At 52.4% G+C, this 15,991-nt stretch overlaps 2 protein-coding genes across 15 annotated transcripts in view; one reads left to right on the forward strand and one right to left on the reverse strand.

The window, feature by feature from the left end:
• Nucleotides 1-244: 244 nt before the first annotated feature.
• YARS1 (tyrosyl-tRNA synthetase 1) lies at nt 245-5,816 on the reverse strand. The gene is made up of 14 exons (XM_075173280.1): nt 5,742-5,816; nt 5,569-5,633; nt 5,120-5,266; nt 4,820-4,995; nt 4,467-4,596; nt 4,046-4,126; nt 3,638-3,730; nt 3,300-3,435; nt 2,998-3,083; nt 2,378-2,513; nt 1,903-1,997; nt 1,572-1,765; nt 1,290-1,431; nt 245-1,027 (listed from the first exon to the last, which is right to left on the reverse strand). Exons 1-14 carry the CDS (start codon nt 5,755-5,757, stop codon nt 917-919), a joined length of 1,608 nt encoding a protein of 535 aa, XP_075029381.1. The 5' UTR covers nt 5,758-5,816; the 3' UTR covers nt 245-916.
• Nucleotides 5,817-5,902: 86 nt separating this feature from the next.
• S100PBP (S100P binding protein) overlaps nt 5,903-15,991 on the forward strand; it is a 28,481-nt gene continuing 18,392 nt past the window's right edge. For 2 of the 14 annotated variants that reach the window (XM_075173285.1, XM_075173282.1), the window contains exons 1-4: nt 6,213-7,688; nt 8,341-9,683; nt 9,906-10,000; nt 10,745-10,849. In XM_075173285.1, the coding sequence (XP_075029386.1) occupies nt 8,478-9,683; nt 9,906-10,000; nt 10,745-10,849 (1,406 nt within the window). In that variant the 5' untranslated portion in view covers nt 6,213-7,688; nt 8,341-8,477. Of the gene's footprint in view, nt 6,179-6,212; nt 7,689-8,340; nt 9,684-9,905; nt 10,001-10,744; nt 10,850-15,991 lie in introns of those variants that run through there. The other 12 variants (XR_012677188.1, XM_075173283.1, XR_012677191.1 and 9 more) reach the window with 12 other exon arrangements.

A 15,991-nucleotide genomic window follows, 5' to 3' on the forward strand; every position in this document is an offset into this window, starting at 1 on the left:
GTACCTGGCTGGTAAAAATGATGACCGAAGCTTGCTGCCTCCTGTGCTTCCTGGCTTACGGCCACGGCCTTGCCACGCGTGGCGGCTGCCCTTCCCGGCGGCGTCGAGCTCTGGGGCAGGCACAGACCCCGAGCGGGCTAGCTCCTGGCACGGGTGGGCAGAGGGCTCGGGCAGCGCTAAACCACAGGAGCAGGGCTGGCTGCCAGCTCGGCCACCTCTCCCCGGACAGACAGGCACGCGCGGGTGCAGTCAGCTTGACATTTTATTTGGGTTTTACGACAGACAGGTGGTTCCCAAGTCAGTGTTTAAGGCCCACGTCCCCCCACGGGCTCAGGACAGACCCGGCGGTGCTGCCTGGGCTCCTGGCCGAAGAGCAGCACCAGCAGCGGCCGCAGCCCCCGGGCGGGCTGAGCGCGGAGCAGGGGGGGCCCAGGCAGAGCAGGGGACGGGGCCGCCCTGGCTGCCAGGCAGCTGCCCCCAGCTCTGTTAGCAGCAACACAGGTTTGAGCAAGCAGCCTTCCCTTTCTGCACCCACACATGCTGTCCCAGTCGGGACCAGCGGGCAGAGCGTCCAGTCTGTGGCACAACTGGGAGTGAGCCGATGGCCCCAGCGTAGAGCCTGAGGCCAAGGGCAAAAGTCACACAGGTCCCTTAGGTGCGGTGCCACCGCCAGTCCCCAGAGCTGGCCCACGGCCGAGGCACGGACGCTGGCTGAGCAGGCCCAGGGCGAGGGGGATGGCGGAGGCCGCTCTCCAGGTGGGAGGCTGCAAATTCAGTCCCAGAGCCCCCAGGTCCCGCAGGGCTGAGCCCCCGGCTCGGGGCACTGGGGAGGAGATGGCAGAGACCGGGGAGGAGAGCCTGGCTGAGGTGGTGGAGTGGGCCAGGCAGGAGGCGCGAGCCGTGGCTCTGGTGCTTGTTAGCTGATGCTCCCTCCCTTCAGGCTTTTACAGGAGACTCTCCCCAGCTTGGTCAGGAAGTTTCTCTGCTTCCACTGGGCGACGCAGTCCTCGGAGACGCGGAAGTCGGCCTGGGGAGCAGAGCAGGGGAGGCAGGGTCAGGCCTGGGCTGCCAGCGGGGCAGCAGCGCCTTGCTGGGCCCGTGGGGAGGTTTGTCTCCTCCACGGCTTTGCTGACAGTAGCAAACACGAGCAGTGAGCAGCAAATAGCTAATTTGGGGTCACCCAGAGGTGGGGACAGTGGCATCTACGTGGCCCCAAGCACTGCCCCACTTGACGCCTGGAGCCCCAGCTACTCCAGGCTGTGGCCCAGCCCCCCGACGCAGCCCCTCACCTGCAGCTTCTCAAAGACCTTCTTCTTCGGCTTGAGCTCGTCGTCGGGCTCCCCGCCCTCGTAGCCCTCCACGTAGACGCGCTCCCCGGCGCAGCACCCGGCCGGCGGGTCCAGGGGCTCCACCTGCCGCGGCTCCCCCACACTGCGGAGGGGCATGGAGGAAGCAGAGTCACCCCGAGGAGGCACCCACCCACCCCTCAGCACCGCCGGGCTCTGGGGCAGGAGAAGGGGGTCTGGACTGCACCCCTGGAAGGGTACGGCCCCGATGCCCCCCTCCCTCACCTGGAGGCACACAGCACCATGCCCTGCGACTCCACACCCCTCATCTTTTGGGGCTTGAGGTTGCAAAGCAGCACCACCAGCCTGTCCTGCAGCTGCTCCTTGGGGACGAACTGCACCAGGCCGCTGACCACAGTGCGGGGCTCAGGCTCGCCCACATCGATCTTCTCCACGTACAGGCTGTCGGCGTCCGGGTGCTGCCAAGCAGAAGCAAGGTGAGGAGCAGGGGAGGGAACTGGGGTGGCAGAGAAGAAGGGGGCAGACTCCCCCCACACACGGAGTGCCCATGTCACCACGTGGGAAGGTTACTCCCCTCTTCCCGTTGTGCCGGTACCTTTTCCACACTGATCACTTTGCCAACGCGAATGTCCAGCCGGGATGGGACCACGTTCTCCGGCTCTGAGTTCTTGGTGCCCTTCTCTGCAGGCTCTGCAGTGCAAAGGGAACAGTCGCACCACTCAGCGTAAACCCAGAGAGCTGGCCAAGCCCTGGGGAGCACACAGTGACCCCCAAATGCTGGCCCTGGGGCCCGCTGAATTCCCTGCTTGTCTCTGTACCACAAAGCATGGTCCCTGCTCCGCTTTGCGGGCCTCCCAAGCACCAGAGAAGCATGCTGGCATCTGTCCCCTCTGGGGCAGGCAAGCACCCCTGGCGCTGGCCTTTCCTCACCCTTCCTAATGCTCTCCAGGGCTGCTCCTGAGACTGAAGATTCAGAACTTCTCTCTAACCTCAGCCCCTGGAGGGACTCTCTCCAACCCAGCCCGGCATTGCCACCACCCCACTTCCCCGAGCTCCCAGCACCTCCTTACTGGCTTTGGACGGGTTGGGATAGGCTGCGTTGGTCAGCTTCTTCAATTCCGGGCTGTTGAATTTCTCTCTGATGGGGTCAAGGAGTTTGTTCAGGGCCACTTCTACCGAGTTCTTCAAGTCTCCGGGATGCACGACCTGTATCGCGACAAACAGACGGGTTCCTGCGTGGTTTCCTCGAGGGCACGGGGAGCAGCAGAATTTGCGTCACTGATCTGAGTCCAGAGAGGTAGGAACTGGAGACCACACGGGGCGGGGAGATGAACCCCAGCACTTGGACTGATTCCCCCTCGGACAACAGAACCCCTCTTCTGGACACTTTCGCTTGCAGCCTCAGCTGGGAACAGCCGAAAACAGTTAAACTGCTGCTCTGTCCCAGGATGTGGCTGACGTGGTCCTGTCCTGCACCAGGGCACTGGTGCCTCCGCAGCCTTCACCCATCCTCTCACCTTCAGGCTCTCCTGCCTGGCAGCACCCAGCCACCCTACAGCCACTGGCCACGCTCTGCTCCACACTTGCCCCCGGTGCGGATTTCCATCTGCCACCGCTGCTCAGAGCCCTCCCACAGCGCTCGCAGGAGCCTCAGGGACAGGGAGAGGGTTCAGTCCCTCCCAGCACTCACCTGCTCAGCAAAGTCCTTCTCCAGGGCCTCATAGGCTGTGTAGGTTTTGTTTCCTCCCCATTTTTCTTCTCGCAGAACCACAAACTCTGCAACACGCAGATTTTAAGGCTCAGATTAACCCAAGCGGAGACTCGCTCCCTGCTCAGCCAGTCTCACTTAGCCCAAGAGCCGAGGGGGACCGCAGCAGGGGCTGGGGAGGGGGCACTCAGGGGCAGCCTGCTTCAGGGGGGACACGCTCCCGTCCCCTCCTCTCACCCACGGGAAAGACTAGCCCCAGTGCCCGAGCATGGGGAGCCCCTCACCTGACTTGAGGGGAAAGAGGACGTGCTTGATGAAGGAGAGGACGCCATTGTTCTCCACATTCCCTGGCTCGCAAAAAGCCTTCTTCAACTTCTTCTTCACATCCTCCTTGCGGTCCAGAAGGTCAATCTTTGAATCCTGGAGGAAGAGATTTCCGCAGCCCTTTACGAAAGCTCTTGCCCAAAAGAGACAACTCGTGCTGGAGCTGCTGCTGCTTCTTCTTAGACCGCAGTGTGCGCAGAGAGAAGTCACCTTCTCTTGGGGTGCAGCACCTCTGTCCCCAGCCATTAACCCGTCCCTCCGCAGAACCCCTGACCACAGCCCCCGTTCAGGGACCAACCTCTTCTGACGAGCTCATTTTGCTGCCTGTCAGACCGGGAACCATCGGGTTCATCAAATGGACGCGCTTGGCATAGCCCAGGGAAGGAAGGTACTAGGAAAAAGCAAGGAGGCAAGTCACGGATAATCCTCTTCTGAAGATCACCTTTAACTCACAATCCCTGTTTGCTCCTGGCTCCAGATAACTTGGGGACCCAGAATAAGAGGACCCAGAAAGCTATTGCGAGTTCACAAGGCGCGGACGGCCACAGCCAGGGATGCGCGGCAGCACACCAGAGCCCTGCAGCCCACAAGAGCAACAGCAGGAGCTGCAAAGGGCACAGCCACTTCTCCCAATGGATTAGCGAGTGTTCGAGCCCCGAGCCAGGCATCAGCATCGCAGGAGGCTCAGACAACCCCCATTCCTCACCTTCTCTGCAAAGGTGAAGATCTTCCTCTGATCAACTCCTCCAAACTGTGCGTCGACCTTGAGGTACTCCTCATCCAGGGCCTGCGGAGAGACACACACACAGCCGTGAGACTGGGCCCAAGACTCCACACTCCAGCCGTGCTCAGCCTTTGGAGCTCCCGCCCGTTCCCCAGGATCTGCCCAGCCTCTGCCAGGGCACTCCCGCCCTGGGACGGACGGGAGCTCTCCCGAGTGCCTGCTGTCCTGCAGCTGGCTGGAGTCGCTGTTAAAGGCAGCTTCGTGCTCGGGTTATGCTTTGCGCTGCTGCCAGGTGTAATATTGGGGTGGAGAATAACGACCTTGGCATTCAGCCTCACGCGTCCCTGCAGTCCTGGCTTCGCCCAGCACCTCCCTGGCTCTGCCGACCTGCCTCGCCACGCACCTGCAGGCCCGGGTAGAGCAAACCGCTCAGCAAGGGGTGCTCCACCTGCTTCACCACCTCTGCTCCCGCCTTCTTCGCGTCGTGCTGCGTCACCACGGACGAGAGGCGATACACGTCCAGCGTGTACTCCCTGCAGGAAGGGACAGCACTGTTAGCACCGGCGAGGGGGACATCTTTTAGAGCTGCTTCAGGCAAACGCTGGTTCTGGCCACATCATGAGGAGCCAAAACCTTCACTTTGTTCCCTGAATGACAGTGCCTGGGAGCAGGTTCAGGAACGAGGCAAGCTCAGGAACAGCAGAGCCCCAGGTCGGGCTCTTCCTTCCCGAGAGAACCAGGCACCCCTGGACTCACTTGCTGAGCTGGTAGTCAGTGCCCCGGACAAACTTCAGCTTTTCCAGAGGCACCCCGATGCTCTCCAGCATGGCTTTGATCACGTTCTCGTAATAGCGGGTGCGCAACTCCAATAGCTCCCAGGGGGCCTTCATGTTGTCTAGGTAAGCATGGAGGTCAGCAAAGAGTATCGTCACCTAGTACGGAGGGGGACAGAGTCAGTGCCACTGGTCTGACTGAACTCAGGGGAACTGCACGTTCCCCCACCACCCAGTGGTGACAAAGTCCCGCAGGGTCTGAGCTCCCAGCCTGGCCACCTACCTCGCACCCTGCCTTCAGGAAGTCTGCGATCTTGGACATGGGCACGAAGTAGGCCACGTGCGGCTTGCCCGTGGTGGCGGTCCCCCAGTAGATCTTCAATTCTCGCTCCTTCAGGATGGCCATGAGCTTATCCTCCCCCAGCACCTCCTGTGGAGGGCCAAGACACACACCCGGCACGGCTGAGCCTCCCCGGGAACACGCTGGGGCGGCTGAGGGAGGACGTGGGCAGGACAACGTCCCACTGAACAGCCGAGCCCCGAGCCGTGCCCAGGCTCCGGCCCGCCCTGCATGCGGCATGTCCCCGGGGCTCCTGCCGGGTCCAGAGGCTGATCCGGGACCCCTCCGCTACACCCAGGGCCTGCCCCGGCCCTGATCGGCGCCCCCCGGCCTGTCCCTGCCCCGATTCCCCCGCCTCGGCCTGCCCCGACCCCGATCCCCCCGCCCAGTACCTGCAGGTTCCGGGTGATGAGGTGATACTTCTCCTGCGGGCCGGGAGCGGGCTCCATGGCGGCGGCTGCAGGGAACGAGACAGCGTTACCGCAGACACCAGCCCCCCGGCGGCCCCCCGAGGCCCTGCCCGGTCCCGAGGCCGCCCCGGTTCCCCCGGCCCAGCCCCACCAACCTTCCCTGGGTTGCATCAGCTCCGCTCGGCGCTCGCCTGCCGCGCCTGGACGTCACTTCCGCCGCCCGAGCGCCGAGCTGCCGATGAGGAGAGGGCGGGGCACGCTGGACGTAGGGGCGGGGCCGCGCTCCGCCAATGAGGCGGTGCCTCGCGCGGGGGTTGGGAGGGGGCCGACCCGCCCGCGCCGTTAAGATGGCGGCGGGTGAGCGCATCGGGCCTGTTCCGCCGCCAGGCCCGGCCCGGGCCCCGGCGGTTCCTTTGTCTTATTGTAGCTTTTTGTTTATTTAATTGGGTTTTTTTTTTACTCCTCTTTCCGGGTCGGGGCTCGGGGGAACACCCGGCGCCTGGGCGGGCCGGACCTGGCCGGGAGGAGGAGCCGGGGGCGGGCCGGGCCCCTCCCTCGGGGCGGCCTGGGCCCCGCGCAGCGCTGTTGGGGCGTAGGTTGGGCGGCCCGGGGCGGTACCCGGGGGATGGGGAGCTAAAAGGGGGAGGCTGAGGCAGGGGCAGGCCCGTAGCGGGTCCGAGTAGATCCGTGACTGAGAGTGGGCGAGGTCAGGGAGCTGCGGAGGTGAAGCGCTGGGGTCTGCCTTTGTGCTCCCGGGTGAGATGGGGGCAGGATCCCCACGTCTCGAGATTTTGCTTTTTCAGAGCATATATCTTACGTGGTTGGCAAATCATGGGGCTGAAGGGGCTGTTACCCTGTGGCCCGTGATTGTTTTCTCTAGCAGGTGCCCGCTGCTCCTCGTTCTCTATTCAGGGAGCAGATCCCAGAGCAGCGCAGCGCTGCGGGCTTGCGAGATCTGTGTCTGGCTGCGGGGAGTGGAGCGGGCAAGGCAGCCAGTCCGTGAGCCTTGGCAGAGCTATGTTTCTCAATAGCTTTGTCTTTTGATCTCGTTATTTACTGAAGCTGTGCTAGAAACCCACATAAAGCGTGTGTACCTTTCCAAAGAGCCTTCCTTTGGCAGCCCCTAGGAGAATGGCCCATCCACGGGTGGTGCTTTTGCAGTTGGGGGTGAGCTGGCTCCAGCGTGGTCTGACCAGACAAGCACCGGTGCTGGAATGAGGGACAGGGTGAGAGGGTGGCAGCAGGCAGCCTTGTCTTACATCAGTTTAAGAGCCATTTAAACTGTTTCGGAGCATTTACCCCAGTGTAAATCCTTGAACAGCCCCTGAATTCAACACACTTCTGTGCGGAATGGCAGGAGGCTCTGTCTCGGCTCGCTCGTGCATAATCCGTCGCATAGTTACCTGAGTTCTGCTTCCAGAATCAGTTGATGTAGAGCGGAAAGTACAGACCCAGTGTAGGTTGCAATTAGGTGAATTGGGAAGGTCACAGCAGTAAAGAAACCGTTTCCTTGTCTGCAAGCTGAGTATGTAAACATCTCCAAAGGTACTTTTTGTAAGCCAGTTCCAGAAAAAAGGCTTAAAATGTTTCATTCTCTTTCAAGTCCTTATTGGTTAGGAGCTAGATTATCAGACTGCTACACTCTGTAGGAGTAAATCCACATTTAATTTGTTTTTATTTGCCTTTTGTTTCTCTTTGAAGCACTTGAGCAGTTGTAGCTAAATTGCAGAACTCCAGGCAAGTACTATCTAGTGAGGACTGCCCATGACTCCATATGTTCTTGTGTAGGTTTTGTATGTACATAGGTAATTCCCAAGGTATTTTCTTTCTTCAGTGTGGTTACAGCATTATTCTGAAAGTGCTGATTTTTATTATTTGGACAGAATGACAAGAGGAAGCAGCAGAACTGCCTCGGTTTTATTCCTGGAGTAGGTAACCCCCCCCCTTTTTGAAAGCAGTAAGTAGTCAAACCAATGCAAAGACAAAAGGTATTCCTTTAAATCTGTTGTCAAAGAGGACAAGAAATACCTTTCCTTAGTCCAGATTCTCCTGCTGGGTGAGAGTCAAATGCAGGGCTTTCAAGTCAAAAGATTCATGTTCGTGTGAGTCCTCACTAAAAGGAAAACAGGTTTTGTTTGTGAATACTTTTTAACTATGGAATTTTACAGGAAGATTCTTTATCTTCTGATCTTTCATTATAATACGCATTTTGTATGAGTGTGTTAGTGACTAATATGCTGCTGAATGTCCTTTTAGCTCCCTGACAGTTACTCTTCCGTTGCTCAGTTTTTCCTAACCTGAAAAAGACGTTTTGTTTAGTGTCTTTGAAGGTCAGAGGTGGAGGTTGGGACAGTGGGAGGGTCTGCGAGGCTTTATTTAATACCTAAAGTGTGCGCTGTACTTTAAATGTAAGGTCATAAAGAAGTAATTTGTGAATACTGGTATCTGGTGTTAGAATGACTGATTTACAGCAGCTTTGGAGGAGAAGGTACAGACTGCGTTGATGATTTGGGCTTGTATTAGTCCTGCTTGATAAAGCCAAACAACCTCGTCTGTGAGAACACTCACGGAATGAGGGACTGGTTGTTATTACATGTTGTTAAGACCTAAAATGGTCAGGAGTAGAGGTCACGGGGACCGGGGAGTTAAAATTGTTGTGCCTGAGCTAGTGTTTTTGCCTTCCCTGATATATTACTGCATCTTTGGAAAACCGCTGAGTTTTTTTTTATTTAAGATGTTGTCTTTTGCTAGCAGGTTGGAGCTGACTCCTGCTGATTTCTTTTCTGAAAGGGCTGATCAAAGGGCACCAGGATCAGATGAACTTCAGAACAGGCTTCTAGAGCTGTAAGCAGAAGGCACAGGGTCACTTGGATACAGGAACCGACAGCAACATGGATGACCATTCCCCTCAGGCCTTTGGGCTTCATCTTTTTCATGAATTTAAACCTACTGTTCGTAATCCAGTTCCCAGGGCCAAAAGGCTGTTGGATTCTGTGGAGCAGGTTCAGGCCCTACAGTCAGTTAAGAAAGCTTGTGTGTTGAGTCATCACTGTAGCACTCCAGATCCATCAGAGAAACTGCTGCTTTGTTCCCCAGATTCTGCCAGCTTTCAAGGATCCTCTCATTTTCTGGATGATGCTGGCCATGACGACCTTGTTGCCAGTTCTTCTGCATCAAAATACGATGATGTAGCCATTTCTCTAGATACAACCAGATGTTTTGATGATAGCGAGCCAGATGACTCCTTGTTGGAACTGTCAGACAGTGAAGAAGGGAATTCTCCTTTCAATTACACTGAGGAAGAGATCCAGGAAATCTTGGCAGATGATTGCATGGAATCTGAGTGGTACCTAACTAGAAAAAGCGCTCTGAGCCAAAATGTAAATGGAGAGAGTGAAAAGGATGAGAGCAGCAGCTGCACTGGGGCATCAGTCATCAGCGAAGAGGCAAACGTAGCCTCAGAGCTCGCAGAGAAACCAAATGTACCTCTGTCCAGAGAGTGTTCTTCAGTCGGTTCTGAATGTTATCCTAGCTGTTCGAATGAAAGTGCCAGTTTGGATGAGAACCATCTGCAGTCAGCCCAAGTAACTCGCATGTTGTTTGACCTTGACATTCAGGAGCTTCTGAGTCTTAGCCCAATTGATGCTGACTACGTAGATCAGCCTCTGGAGGACAATTGTTTGGAAGAAACCGAAAGAGAAGCTTCAGAAGCAATCATAAATGATTGCCTAGAGTATGATAAAACTGCTAGTAGCTGTGTTCTCGAAGAATCCTTGGAGGGGCTGATGGCTAATGGCCAGCAAAGCCTGGGTGTGGATTGCCTGGGAAAGACTCCCTTTGCAAGCAGAGATGTCTCTAACTTCTGTGATGACCATGTGGAAAGACCCGTGCCCCCTTCTGACCTTGCCTGTGGCCAGAGTACAGCTGATGAGAGTTCAGCACCTGTGTTGCCGAGGTGTCCCACGCCATCTTCTGCGTCCAGAAACCAAGAACTTTCCAAAGCAACAAAGAGCTGTTTTCCAAGGAAATTAGACTCTCCAGAGGATGACGGGGGGCAGGAATCTTCAGAAGTTGAACAGCTATCAAACAGCATTAAAGTAAACACACATCTTAATTCTTGTAACTAAAATGTTTTTAATTCCATTCCTTTTGATTTGTACTTGTAGTAGTGTCCATACGCGCACAAGAGTGCATTTTTACACAGTAAGGGAAGGTTTTTCAAGTGGAGGAAGGTGTGATTTTTATATAACTGTATAAGCAATACTTACGTGGAATGACTTTCTATTAGGTGTTAATCCCCTTTTTCCTTATCTTTCTAGTTAAGTGATACAGCTGTAGGCCAGATTGGGCAGGAAGAGACAACCAGTGGGAAGAAGCCTGGCAAAGTTATTCCTGTGCCGCAGGAGGAGGAAAGGTAATTTCTTCGGAGCCTCTAAATGCCTTTGCACTCTGAAAAATGTCCCAGCAGTTTCCCAAACCGGTTTGGTTGGTTGTGTGCTGCTGGTTTTCTCTTTATTTTTTTCTTAAGGTGCACTGAAATAGTGGGAAGAGTACTCAGTATTTTACCCTGTAAGAGGGGGAGGAATATAGGGCTGGTCCAAATGGGAAAGAAGGTTGCTAAGGCAGTCCTGGGCGGTGGTCTGCAGGGCAGAAGAGGAGATGTTTGTGCTGGCTTGGCTTGGTGGCTGCTCTCCTTCTGGAGTGGTTTCCGGCAGATGGCAGCAGCAGAGCAGCTCCGGGTGCTGCGCAGGGGTGGTTGTCTTCTGCTCTCCGGTGCTCCTGGGCCTGGAGTTGTCGGTTCGATGGTTCTTCCTTGTGGCTGCTGCAGATCTGCTGCACTCAGATGTTCTGTGCGTTACCAGTGTGGTCTTGAGTAACGTGAAAAATCTGCTGCTTTTGAGGGCTCACTGCAGGTTTCTGGCTTGTTAATCAGGACGGGGACTTGCTGGTTCACTCAGCTGACACTGTCCTGCTTTGCTCTCAGTATGTTATTTTTGCAGCTTTATTCGAATAAATACTTTTATTTTTGCAATCATAGAATAGTGCTACAAGAAGTTCATGTCCGTACTAGTTCTGTAGAACACTTTGTCCCCTCTGTCTTCTGTAACCTCATTTGACAAATGGTCTAAAAAAATTAATGCTGTCTTTTATTTTAAAGACTGAATCAACGGACATGCATTTCGGAAGCGGAGCTTGAGCAAAAGAAACACTTGTATCCAGAGTGTGCACGTCCGTATGAAGAAATCGGTAGCTCCTACACCAGGTAACGCCCGGCTGGGATGGGGTCAGGCTGTACTGGTGGGCAGGGCAGAGTGGAGGACAGATACCCTAGCAGGAGGCCTGGCTTGCTGAACTTGTATTCTTTGATGTTTTGAATGTACTTGTTTTTCGGAGGGAAATAAAAAGCACCTGCTACACTTGCTAGCACTACCGTGCACAGAGTTCCCACGCAGCAATCAGTCTTGTTCCAGGACTGGTTCAGGTGAGTTTGATGGTTTGGGATACCTGGAAACATTATACAGGGGGCTTGCTGCAGCAAATCGGGGGTGCTCCCAAAACAGGTGCATGTTACGTGGGAAGAGCAGAGCTGAGCTCTGGCTTGTTGTGTTGGGAGGTAACTTGTTCTTGTCAGTCCACAACTATGAACCTGGACTCAGGGAATATTGAGCTTAAGTGCTGTGATTTGGGTTTACTACTGACACCTTCTACACATTGCCTTTCTCAACGGTGTCATCCAAGAGCTATCCACTATGGAGGTTTAAAGGAAGGTGTCTGTAAAGAGCAGGTATGGATATCAGCTGAAGAGCAGTATCTGATGGATTGATGGGTAGAACTGGGATGTTCTGAAGGGCAAAGAGTGTTCTGGTAGCTTCCAGAGATGGCCTGCCACTGTGGTTATTCTGAGTGTTCATGGGTGCGATAATTGTCATTTCTTGAGAGTTACAAGAAACTGACAGTTTTGTGGCTCATTGCGGGAGCCTGCACTTATCTGGGCAGCACGAGCAGCTGCATAGCCACAGGGCTGCTTTCCAGTGTATGAATACAGCATAAGTAATGCAGAGGGGACTATGCAAGGAAAGCTAAAAGGGCCTGTTTTCTCTTCCTTTCAAATTAAAAATGCAAGACGTATGTTCTGAGTCACAGAAAATCAGGCAGGAGCTCCAAATGAACAAGGCTGGTAAGTGAAATAGAGATCTGTCTTGCTGGGGAAGAATGCTGTCTGTGATGCACACAATTTGATTTTCTTATTAGTGCAAACCTCTCTTATTCCAAATAGCTGTAGGCTTGGAATTCAGCCCGACAGACAGCGTGGGCTTTCCCGGTTGTCACAGAAAAACCTTCTCAGTGGGCTGACTTTGACCCTGTATGGTAACTTCTGTGCACCTGGATCTGCAGCAGTGTCTTGTGTATCATTTGCGTAGGAGATGCAGAATGATCCCAAGAAATTCCTAAAGGAAAATTAGCAGGTTTCAGAGCCAGCAAGGGAATTCCCTTTGGGAAGCAGTAACTAATATATTGCTGCTACGAATCTTTAGCTCTGTTTTGTATTGCAAATCTCCTGGCATTTGTCTTATGGTAGTGTTTGACTTTGCTGTCTCCTCTTCTACATGATCTGTCTGCTCTTCCTTGTGTCCTGTCTCTTGCTGCTTGCTCGTATGTTGTCTGGGTGAATTACAGGCTGGCTACAGCAGAGGCTTTATTTTTTCACTTACCTGCATGGCATCTTGCACTTGCAGGTTCTCTGTAAATACAATTTTCTTATATCCGTGTTGGGTGAGTGTGTTGCACTGGCTACCACATGTGCAATCTTTGAACACTGACTAGTTGGAAGAAATCCTTTTGTATTCAGAGTAAACTTTTCACATCTAGCCATCTCGAGTGGGTTGGGAGATAACCCGTGATTCTGGTTGTTTTTCCTCTCATTCTAGTTTCTAGAGGATATTCAATCTGAATAGATAAATTTATTTGCAGCTTCCTATAAGAAACTAAATGCTGCTGAGGCTGCGTTGTAGCAGATGTAAAAATGAGATGTGATTTGAACATCTGCTTGGAAATGGGTGGCTGAAACTGATAATTGATGACAAAAGATTTCTGCCAGCTGACCATTTGTTAGCATTCACACTTCGTTATTGCCCTTTATCCAACAGTAAATAGAATCATATCCTTCTTGATGATATCCTCCTCTGCAGTTCTGGTTAATTCTGTGTCAGTCTACAGAAGTAACGAGGCTCCTACTTTTATAACTGCGACTCTTAGCACTGAATGTTAGCACTCTGCTGCCTAGTCTTGTCCTCGGCAACGTACGTAGCTGGATAGGCCTATTTTTAAATGGGCAGGGGAAGGACAAACTTCACAGAAAAAGCATTTCTCTCTCTAAACATAGCCTTCTCTTGGTTTCCACCCAAACATCTATACTTCAGGAGATCTGCTTTCACAGGTCATTAACATTGCAGTTGTGCATGTGGGATGGTGCTTGCACCACCTGCTGCTCAGACAAGTGTTTGCATGTTATTTGGAGCGGCATCACTCGGCAGGGTCGTGCACCCCCAGGTACCTGGGAAGCTGAGCTCGCTCCTGTCGGACCTCCAACCATTGCTTTCTCTATCTGCTAGCAGGACTCCACCAGGAGTTCTCCTTGAGGGTTGGTTTATGATGCTTAGCAATTTTATCAGACTTCTTACAACCTGGGAGAAACCTGATAAATTATTTTCTTGGATCCCTCTTGAATCAAAGGGAGAGGAGGAGGAGGAAATACCTTACGAAGAGTCACAGACCATCTGGTCTTACTGTAATAACAAAGATCAATATCTTTAAAAAACAGACACACTAGGTTTAAGGTGATGGAAAGGGAGAATACTACTAAGGGAACATATGGAGAAACAAATCTGTGAAATAAAAATAAACACTGTGCTAGCAGACTCTGCCTTGAAAGAATTTGGTCTGTTGATTGGTATTAAGCTGGCTGAGGAAAAAACTTGGAACAGTTCTTACCTCCCCAAACTCATTTTGCTTGAATGGAAAGCATGCAGGGAAGGTACAGGACTTGGGCTGTGCTGACATAAAGGAGGAATTACATTTATGGCTGAGCCTAGGAGGGAGATTTCGCTTCGAAGCAAATCCACCTACAAACCCTACATTTCAAGAGGGATGTGAGATGGGGTTTGGAGTAGGGGATGGGGTAGGAACTGATGAGCAGATTGGGAGCGAGGGGAGTGGTGGGAGGAGCTGGCTGTTCTTAGCAGAGTGTGATACTCCCTAGTCTACACGGTTGGTCCAGGGGCTTCTCTAGTGGCAAACCACAGGCTTCGGTTTGCAGGTGCTTTTGCTGAGATCATCGGAGCTCCTGGTTTCTAAGTGAGAGTGGAACTTGCCTGAAAATCTCATCCAAAATCTGTAGTTTGATCTCAACTGTTGTGGAAGGATGGGGGATGGACTGTGCCTGAGGAGAAAGAAATCAAAATGTTTTAAGTTCTGTTCCACAGCAGTTCACTTTATCTAGGATGTCATTGTCCCCTTTCCTCATGTGTAATGGCCATAAGGATTCCTACTCTGAGTGTTGGGTTAGATAGTTATATGAGGCACTGTGATAACAGCTCTCCCCAAATACTTGATGGGGTTAGTCTGCTCCTGTGACTTTGCCTCTTGTAGAGGAGCTCAAACCTCTTACTGGTGTGAAGTACTCTTGAGTCATGGTGGTAGTTTGCACAACTTCTTGTCTTCCCTCAGGTGCAGGGGTGAAGGGCGCACCCCTGACAGTAGGAAATGACCCCCCTGTTTCTGTGACCCATTTCGACTGTGACTCAGAATGGCAAGGAAGGGGGAATTCTGTATAGGAAAGCTGAGAATTTGTGAAAAGTTGTGATTTCTTCTAGTCACACACACATCTTGCATCAGCTTATTGCAGACAACATGAATTTTTGTGTGACAGAGTTTGCCTTCTTAGCTGTCTTGGAATGCCTCCCTTCTTCCTAAACAATGCAGCTGGAAAACATGGATTTTTTTCAAGAACACTTCTGAAGCCTTTTCTAGAAATATCTTTTTCTGACAAGAAGTTATTTCTTTGGGTAAATAAAAGCTGATACTGCAGTTTATGAAGGAGACCTGGATTTGCTCAAGAGACGCTATGTTCCCTGGAAAGGAAGTGGTGTTACGCAGAACCGTGATTCACATTAATCACATGACTGCAGTGGCAGGGTGGAAAAACCTTTGAGTTTCGACTGGGCAAGGACGCACACTGTTCTGTACTGGGGGCACCTTGAAACAGTGGACTTCAGCAAGCGCAGTATTCCAAGGAATTTGCCTTTCACTGAACTGTAGTACCTGTTCTGAGTGAGCAGAAGGGCAGAGACTACAGCAGGGCTGGAGTTACTGATTGTTTCATATTTTGTGACACGAATTCAAGGGTTCTTGCTGAACGATCTCTTGCCAAGGATTTGCTGTGCAAGGCCTTCAGATCTGCTCGTTGGAATCGAGGGGCTTGTTCTGTGTACACAGATAGCACTGGCTGTAAGATCAGTAGTACTGGAGCGCTCGAGTAATGAGTAAAAGTTTGGTGCTCTGTGACCCATGTAACCCTGACCTAGAAAGGCCTTTTGGGGGCAGCCTATATGATCCACTCACAGCATAGCTTTTCTGAACGTTATGATAAATATATGTTGAGTGTAACGCAGGTATCTCTCCCCAGCTATTGGCATGAACAAGTTGCTTTGCTGGCTTGAGACCTGTCTGGTCACAGGCTGCTCTTGCCGAGCAACTGCTGTAGAAATGAAACTCTCCATGTTGTGGATGTGAGGACCCTGTGTCAGCCAGATGCTCCTTCTCCAAACCAACTGTTTTGATAGTGTTTTTGCAGGAGTGATGCTTCGTTGGTTGTTCTTCAGATGGGTCTGCACTTTATAAATGTTTCCTGAGTTATGCTGATGCCTGTGCACAAATAAGAAAAAAATAAGGTAGCAGAGTTGGCTTTTTTCCCAAAATGCAGAAGGGGCAAAGCAGCTTCTAATGATGTGGAAAAGCTTTGTAACACTCTGAGGCCTGGAGATAACCCAGCTTATTGAAATGTAGTTTGTTTTTTAATCTTGTTCCTATAAGACTGCTTAAAGTTTGTGGGGTTTTGTCTTGTTATTTCAGAACGTGCTTAGATGTAGCAAATAAGAGTATTTAACATGTGTGCAGCACTTTGTGAGGAAAATTTCTCTCTTGTTTAAACTCTGTGTAGTGGAGCCCTCAGTCTTCTCTGCTGGGCCAGGCAGAAAGAGCTTTGCAAAGAAGGTAACAAAACACGAGGCAGTGTTCCTGAAAGGACAATCTTTAAACTTTCATATTTGTTACTTACCAAGGCACCGCCTTATAATGTGATTTCCCTTTTAAAATCTCATAACAAGAAAATTAGGTACCAGCTGTA

Source organism: Calonectris borealis, chromosome 25, assembly GCF_964195595.1.
Source record: "Calonectris borealis chromosome 25, bCalBor7.hap1.2, whole genome shotgun sequence".
Lineage (NCBI taxonomy): Eukaryota > Metazoa > Chordata > Aves > Procellariiformes > Procellariidae > Calonectris > Calonectris borealis.

What these genes read in the sequence shown, in the direction of transcription:
- YARS1 (XM_075173280.1), bottom strand. An exon ending in TGCTCTACCCGGGCCTGCAG is followed by an intron (nt 4,127 to 4,466) that starts GTGCGTGGCGAG and finishes GTCTCTCCGCAG; the next exon opens with GCCCTGGATGAGGAGTACCT. An exon ending in AAGTGATCAGTGTGGAAAAG is followed by an intron (nt 1,766 to 1,902) that starts GTACCGGCACAA and finishes TCTGCTTGGCAG; the next exon opens with CACCCGGACGCCGACAGCCT.